Consider the following 8,594-nt stretch of genomic DNA (forward strand, 5'->3'; position numbering starts at 1 on the left):
TTTAGAACTCTCTTACTTAAACAAAAGGGGGAGGTGTTGCGGGAGGTCCTTCCGCTCCTCCAGCCTATAGCCGCTGTCCTATAGCCGCTGAGAGACCACGCCCCAATGGGCGGGTATCTCAGCGGCTATAGGCTGGAGGAGCGGAAGGACCTCCCGCAACATAAGAGCACTGGGAGAGAGGGCCGGAGGCCGTAATTGTTTTAACTGCGGAACTCCTGGTCATTTTCAAAAGGAATGCCAACAGCTGATAATGAAGGGAAGGAGGAAACCTGGCTTGTGCCCTAAATGCAGAAGGGGAGCACATTGGGCTAAAGACTGTTTCTCTAAAACAGATATAGATGGGAAACCTCTGCCATGTATCATTAATCAACAGCAGGGAAACTGGCAGAGGGCCCTGCTCCAGGGCCCCAAAACCTCAGTGTATGGAGCAATGACTGCGGGACCACATACACAATTGGCTTCTATTTTGTTTATTCTAAATTTTTTAACTGTGGATAATGAGGGTCATTCGGCCATGGAAAGACATTGGAATAAAAGTTCTCAGTCCTTAGGATGGGTACGATGGAAAGACCACCTTACAGGACAATGGAAGGAGCCCACACCCCTGTTGGCTAGGGTGAGAGGAGCTGTTTGTGTTTTTCCTCCAGGAACGGATAAGCCCATTTGGGTACCAGAGTGGTATGTTTGGGCTGTGGAAAATGATGAGAAAGGATCCTGTGATGAGCCTGAGAATGACACCTGTTATTCTCTTGAGCCTTCTGGTGAGTCCCAAATAAGAGGAAAGCACTGTGTGAAGCCTGGTAAGAAAACCCCTTGTGTTGATCAGTGAGGTAAGCTAGCTCCTTGTATTCATTTTTTTTTTTAATTCCTCAAACTATACAGCTGGAACTACTTTAAGCAATATGGTGATAGAACAGGCTTCCATTAATCAAACCTTTTCCTTTGTGAACATTTTTTGGGCTACGAATATTACTTTAAAAAGAATCCTATACAAATGAGTGTAGTTCTTATCTATCTTTTTTGAAATATTTCTTTGAGAGCCCAGGCACTATTTTAGTTTTTTTCTTTTTTCTTTTCCTTTTTGTAGTATGGAATAGTATCTTTGGGGGAACTACTGTATGTTATTCACAAAGTAATGAAGCATAAGAGTGATGAGAAGCCAAATAACTCTACACCTACCCCCTGTGCAATATTAGAGAGACTCAAGGCTGCACCTACCCCCTGTGCAATACTAGAGAGAATCAAGGCTGCACCTACCCACCTATGCAATGCTAGAGAGAATCAAGGCTGCACCTACCCACCTTTGCAATACTAGAGAGACTCAAGGCTGCACCTACCCCCTGTGCAATACTAGAGAGACTCAAGACTGCTCTTCATCAACAAGCAGATGTCATTTAAAAGGAACAAACACTAAACAACCCTTAGTTATGGGTACTCTTTCTACACATTCAAGGCATATTTTAACAAGTTTTTAATAACAATATTTGTCTATAATTATGAATTAACATGCTACAATGGAATGAGTAATGACATCAGCATCCAAACAACACACACACACATACACACACATGACAAAATAAGAAATGAAAATCTTCCCTAATTACTAAATTGAAGAACTTTTACTAAATAACTTCCTTTCAAGTATAAGTGTTCTAGCAAGGGATGATAATGATAACAGATTAAAATATACAGCTTCCATAAGCATTATTAATCAATCATATGAATAAAACATAGAAGTGCTACTGTAAATGTGAATGGAGGGAAAACAGTGGATGAATGTTCACAGTAAGTGAGGGGCTTGATATTTTTTGTATGCCATTCTGAATTTTGATACGACAATGAAAGGAAAAACAAGTTCAATAGTATTTTAAGTGACGCTACTTAAGTTTTATTTGAGTGTGTGTTACTTTACTATGCTTACCTCCACCACAGCAAACCCACTGTAAGGTTTTCTGATAATTTAAAACTGAGCATAGCATCACCTCCACCTAATAGCAACTGAACCCCAGTTCCGAAAGTAATTTATAAATACGGAAATCTTAATCAAGCATATATGTCCTTTGTTAAATTTATCTATGCCAAAACTGTACAATAACTTACCCATGCCAAAGATTTTTGTAACATTTATAAAATGTATGTCCTCAGACCAATGAACAAAGAAAATAATATCAACAGTCTCACAGTATTTCTGCCACTGTTGCTTTAATATACAACTGCAGTGAGCTTAGGATAAAACTTACTAAATTTATTGCAACTACATCTTACAGACTTAAAAAAAAACTACTAATTAGTTTAGTGCTCACTGAGTGACCATGTACTATGTGGAATTCACCTGTACATGAATCAGAAATGCTTGTTCATCAAAGTATTTTTAACATCTTAAGAAAGTCTCATATCTATAACGAGAACATTATTAGATAAAACTGTTATAATTATCCCTTCTTCCAAAATAAAATATAACAAAAGGATTATAAAAATATTTCTGGATTAAAGAATGTTCTCTGGTGATACATGGGACTAGAACACAGCAGATGGAAATGAAAACTCAAAACTCAGAAAACAGTCAACATTACAAATTTATGGAGTCCTATGTTCTACTTTCCTAAGTTATAATTTACTAATTATGTATATTTAATATTTATAATATACTAATTTAGTATTTATATATAAATATATAAATTTAGTATTATATATAATTATATAAATTATTATAATATATATAATTATATAATATATATATAATTATATAATATATATATAAATTTAGTATTATATATAATTAGTATATAATATTAGTATATTTATAATATACTAATAATTAGTAATATACTAATTATGTATATAGCTATAAATATACATACATACATACCTACACGCGCGCGTGTGTGTGTGTATGTGAGAGAGAGACAGAGACAGAGACAGAGAGTTTATTGAGATGGGGTCTATGTCATCCTGACTTGGAACTAACTATGTAGACCAGGTTGGTGTGGATCTCAAAGAGATTCTCCAGTTGTTAACCAAGTGCTGAGTTTAAAGGTGTGCACCAGGATGCCCAGCTAATTATACTTTTTAAATGATCTTAAAATAACTCAACAAACCATTAATATAGGCCGTTAAGTCATTAACTGCCACATTCATAAAATGCATTTGCTGCTTAAACATGGTATATTATAAACAATGCATATTAATAATATCTTATATTTGGTTTGAAATATGAGGTAGTCATATTTCAATCAAAAGCCATTCTCTCATTTTCACCTAATGGGTCTTCACTTAGATTCAGTTTTATATTCCATATAATCTTAGGATGTAGAATAAAATCATGATTTTTTTTTCATGCGTTTTAAAGAAAGGAGAATTTGGAGACCTAACAATTACAGCAATATTTTTGGTAAATCAATCAATGCTACCAAGGGCTTTAAGGGACGCATTGGCGGTTTAAGAGCACAAACTTTGGAGTCAGAATTTTCCAGGAACACTATATGTGCAACTTTAGAACCCATTAGAATACAGCTATAAAAAGAAATGGGACTTTGTGTTTTGTTTTGGGACATGTCATTAATCTTTAAAATAGCACAAGGCATGTGCAGTAGAGGCAGGCATTCAAAAATATTTATAGAAGATATTAACAAGTTTATCTAAGTTTTATAGAAATAAAAGGACAAGTTTTTTCTTACTGATTCATGGGAAGTAAAGATGAGTCCAAAAAGCAGGGAGAAAAGTTTTTCTCCTGGAAACCACATCATCATCACTGTATCAGACTTATAATTCTAATATAGAGATAGTGGCAGACCTTGAACCTCTCAAACACAAAACCTGCATCTATTCACTAAATTTATATTGAGTTATAACAAGCTTATTTATGTTGAAATAATCATTTAATAAGTATGTGAATTACAAATCACAATTTTCATAAATAGACCAGAAGTATACATAAAAGTATGGTCTGGCTTGTTTTTAACAAAGAAAAATTTCTTCAAGTAGGAAAAGTCAATAATAGAGCAAATAAAAATAAAAGTCACTGCTACCTACAAATACACCTTTGTAAGCTATAGTAATCAATCCAGAGATACATTATTTTCAAAAACTAAAAAATATTGAAAATAAAAAAGTAGGTTTTTGGCTGGGTAGTGGTGACATACACCTTTAATCCCAGCACTCAGGAGGCAGAGGCAGGAGATATAGGTGAGTTTGAGACCAGTCTGGTCTCCAGGTGAGTTCCAGGACACCCAAGGCTACATAGAGAAACCTTATCTTAAAGAAAAAAAAAGTTATTTTTTTAAAAAATTGAAGATACAGTAGTAGATTTCTGTATCTGAAGATACAATAGATTGTTTAAATAAAGAGAAATTGGATTTCAGCTAAGAAAACAGATATTGTGTAATTTATCACAATAACCTGTAAGTGTGGAATATAATAAATAAAACACAATTTGTTTTAGCAAGTGGTATCAGTAGTAAATTATTCTAACAATCAAGATAAAATGTATGATTGAAAATTAGGAAACATTCAAAATTTCTATCCTTGCCGGGCGATGGTGGCGCACGCCTTTAATCCCAGCACTCGGGAGACAGAGGCAGGCGGATCTCTGTGAGTTCGAGACCAGCCTGGTCTACAGAGCTAGTTCCAGGACAGGCTCCAAAGCCACAGAGAAACCCTGTCTCGAAAAACCAAAAAAAAAAAAAAATTTCTATCCTTGTCTAGAATATAACTTTAAAATTCTATGTAATTTTGACTGCTGGCAGAAACCTAATTTTGGGTAGACAAAATATCAATAGTCACCAATAGGAAGTGTAAAAACTACAAACTTTGTTTATAGGTAGATTAGCAGCTACCTGAGAAAGGAGTCTACATGACCCAAACAAACCCTTTCCTGCATACTCCAGGCAAAGCAATCAGAGCGACATGAAGATGTTAGCACCAGGCACATGGTTTTCTTCAAACATCTAACCAACAGCAGCTTGAATTGATTTCACTCAAATTGCAAACAAGTGTTTATTATAGTCTATGTGCCCATTTCACCTGCACAGAGAAAAAAATCATACCACTTCCAGTCCAAAAACTAGCATTTATTTCACAGCATGCAAATAACTTAGTTTTGCAGACTGTAACCCAGTACCATACAGCTGTGCTTCAGATAAAAGTGTCCTTGAAAAGGCTCATGTGTTGGAAGAACTGATTTCCAATTGGTGGCTCTACTGAGAGGTGACTGGTCACCAGAGAACTGTCTATCATCATCAATGGGTTATCATGAATGAACTAGCAGAAGGTGGGGTACAATTCAGGAAATAGGTCACAGCTGGCTTGTCCTCAAAAACTACACAACTTTGTTCAGTATAATCTCATAATGCCAAATTATCTGTCCTGGAGTCCTTCTTATCCTCCACTTCTGAACATGCAATGAATGAAGCATGATCTTGAAATAAATACGCTTAGGAATGTGCCAACCCCTATATGTGATGCCAAGTCAGTTTCCTTGTCCCTGTGTACTGGGAGACCCTGCTCTGGGTCAGCCCCCGTGCTATCCTTACTTGTTGCAGGTAACAAACTTCATTCTTTTGTCTTAGTTGTGATCGCTGGCTCTGTCTCACCAAGGAGTGAACCCACTGTGTCACAAAGACAGTAATAACTGTAGAAATGTTCTCATCACTGAGGTGTGATTTGATGCATCTCTGACAATGGCTGAGGAGGGCATTGATCAATTTTCTTGGCCAGAGTAGCAAGTGTTGTTTTCATAGTGTATTCTTAAATAGGGGTGTAAAAGTTCTAGTATCAGCTATTAGCTTTGATTAGTAATTCTTACTTTTTTATGCAGCAAAATTTATATATAGTACTCATTAAACACAGATAAAAATTATTTCAAGGTTTAGTATATACATTTATCCTCAATGACAGTCCATCATATTTAAAAATGGCAACTATTTTATTATGATTATTACGTTCTGTAACCAATAGATAAGGTAATACAAATAGTGGTGTGCTCTTTCAATCACTTCTCTAATGCACTGGTTTTACACAAAGTATTTTATAACTATTAAATATAAAAGTCACTGAAAAAATACAGTTCATGATTGACTTATCCCAATGCAGATGTATTAAAAATTTAAATATCTGGGCCTGGAATAATGGTGCAGAAGTTAAGATTGCTTGCTGTTCTTGAGGGGACCTGGGTTTGGTTCCCAGCACCCACATCTAGTAGCTCACAACTTTCTGTGCCTCTGGTTCTAGGAGATCTAACATCCTCTTTTGGCTTCTTTGGGTATCTGTGTATACATAACACACAAGCAGAAACACCGACAAATGCACATAAAATGAAAAGAAATTTTAAAAAAATTACAGTTTATATGACTCATGTGTGATTTAATATTTGCAAAATCTTTTCAAAAAATGTTTAATTTTGATCAGTTTTACCATTATAACTAAGTAAAGAGAAGTGAGGAGGATAATAAATTGCCATAATACACTGGAATTAATGTTTTAATAAAAGTAGTATTTTTCAGTTACTATTACAATTATATACGTGCATCAAATCATAATCTAATATGAAGGATATCTGATATGTGACCCCAGCAGGGTCACAACCCACAAGTTGAGAACTGCTGCATTAGAGCAAGACTTTGCAACAGAAATACCAAAAACAGAAAAACTCAAAAAGAACATGTCAAATACACTTTTCCAGTGTTACTTTGGCATAACCATGCCACCAATAGTAAGCAAACTATCAAAATTTAAGACATATATAATATCAAAGGTCTTCTGAATCTATAAAAGAATAAATACCACCAAATATTTTCACTTCAAAAAAATTACTAGGTACTCAATGAAAACCAGAAACCCACAAAGTCTCATCAAAACCCAGGTGTTGGCCTTTTCTGTGTGCACTCACTAGCTATTCAAACTTTCAAGATTATGGAACCTGAAGCTTCTTAGCCAGCAAAACCATCAATTCTAAACCTTGAATGTCAAGGGCCTACTTCAAATCCCTAAGAAAAGCATTCCTCCTGGATATTTACCCCATAGAAATCACAACAAAACCTACACACAAGTGTTTACAGCCGCTCTATTCATAATCACCAAAAGCTAAGGACTCAAATTCTCCTCCGATCAGTCACTCAAAAAGCAATCCCCATGACAACACAGAATGTATTCTAACAAACTGCTAGTATACCCAATAATCTGAATAAATCTCAAAGGTATTAAAAGGTAGGTACAAGAAGCAGCCTCAAAAAGGTATGGACTTTACGACTCCATTTATGTGTGATTATTAATAGACAAAGGTATAATGATAGAAAATTAAGATGGCTGTCAGGTTAGAGGGCAGGGATATTACTGATCATCAAGCAATGATGGGCGTATTTTCAAGAGGGATAAAAGTGTTTTGCATCATGACTGTGATTGCAGTTACTCAACTATTTATGTTAAAGTGTACACAACAGTTCATGAAAAAGTCAATATTATTATATGATCAATATTAAAGTAAACACTTTCAAGAAATCTAATTTTATTCACCCTTTCTGAACAGAAACATTGCTTATAACAATGCTATAAACAGTCATTTTTTTAATTTTAGTAATATTTATTAATAGTAAAAACAAATGTCAACAAATGAACTGAGTTAAAACTGTTAAACCTGTACGAATTTTTAATCAGGAAAGGACTTACCAAGTTCATCGAGACTCTGAGCAGCTCTGGTTATCTCTCTACTTCCTCCCTGCAGTTGTCCCTGGAGTCTCTTACTGAGAAACAAGATGCGAATTATTCTCCGAAGCAGGTCACAGGCAACCTGTTCAAGTAACACAGTAGTAAGAAAGTACAGTAGCTCCATACAGTTTCCATACCATTGTGGTTATGGTCAGTTAATCTGTGAAGCTTTCCATTCCTCAGATGTGAAAAAAAATTGTTCATCTTTTTGTTTCACACTGAACACCCTAAATAATCACATATCTTTAAAAAGAACATCCAAAATCCCATATTTAACCTTTACAAAAAATCCCAACTTATCCCATATAGAGCAAATTTTAAATTAAAACACTATGGAGTCAAAGATTTTTCTTCAGCCCTATTCTAGGCCAACTGCTGTTTGACTTCACGTTAATGCAAATGGAAAGGTGCGAAAAGTTGTGATGCTAAGATCACATTTCCATGCAATTAAGTCAGAATCTGTAGGAGTGGTAACCATGCACCAGTTCTGCTTGCTTACAGCTGATGGCAAAGTGCTGTGTTTGGCTGCCTACTGCTACCTCCACTCTAGTTTCTCTTTTCTCAATGTCTGGGGACTAGTCTTTAAAACCCTCAACTTCACTAGTCCGTAAAGGATAATCCTATCAATAAATTGTAGAAAAGAAAATCAGGAAGACAAAACTCAAAAAACTATTACTAACTTTTCTGTCACTTCCTAGTTCTTTTTCTTTTCCAAATGTAACTGAGCTTTAAAAAGAGAGAGGCCAGGCGGTGGTGGCGCACGCCTTTAATCCCAGCACTTGGGAGGCAGAGACAGGTGGATCTCAGTGAGTTCGAGACCAGCCTGGTCTACAGAGCTAGTTCCAGGACAGGCTCCAAAGCCACAGAGAAACCCTGTCTCGAAAAAACAAAAA

General features: G+C 35.6%; 1 protein-coding gene across 1 annotated transcript in view; it reads right to left on the reverse strand.

The window, feature by feature from the left end:
• Window positions 1-8,594, reverse strand: part of Cog5 (component of oligomeric golgi complex 5) — a 253,334-nt gene that overhangs the window by 203,393 nt on the left and 41,347 nt on the right. Inside the window, exon 6 of the mRNA XM_005343875.3 lies at window positions 7,663-7,783. Within this exon, the coding sequence (XP_005343932.1) occupies window positions 7,663-7,783 (121 nt within the window). The remainder of the gene's footprint in view (window positions 1-7,662; window positions 7,784-8,594) is intronic.

The sequence above is a fragment of the Microtus ochrogaster genome, chromosome 1, assembly GCF_000317375.1.
Source record: "Microtus ochrogaster isolate Prairie Vole_2 chromosome 1, MicOch1.0, whole genome shotgun sequence".
NCBI classification, from domain to species: Eukaryota; Metazoa; Chordata; class Mammalia; order Rodentia; family Cricetidae; genus Microtus; species Microtus ochrogaster.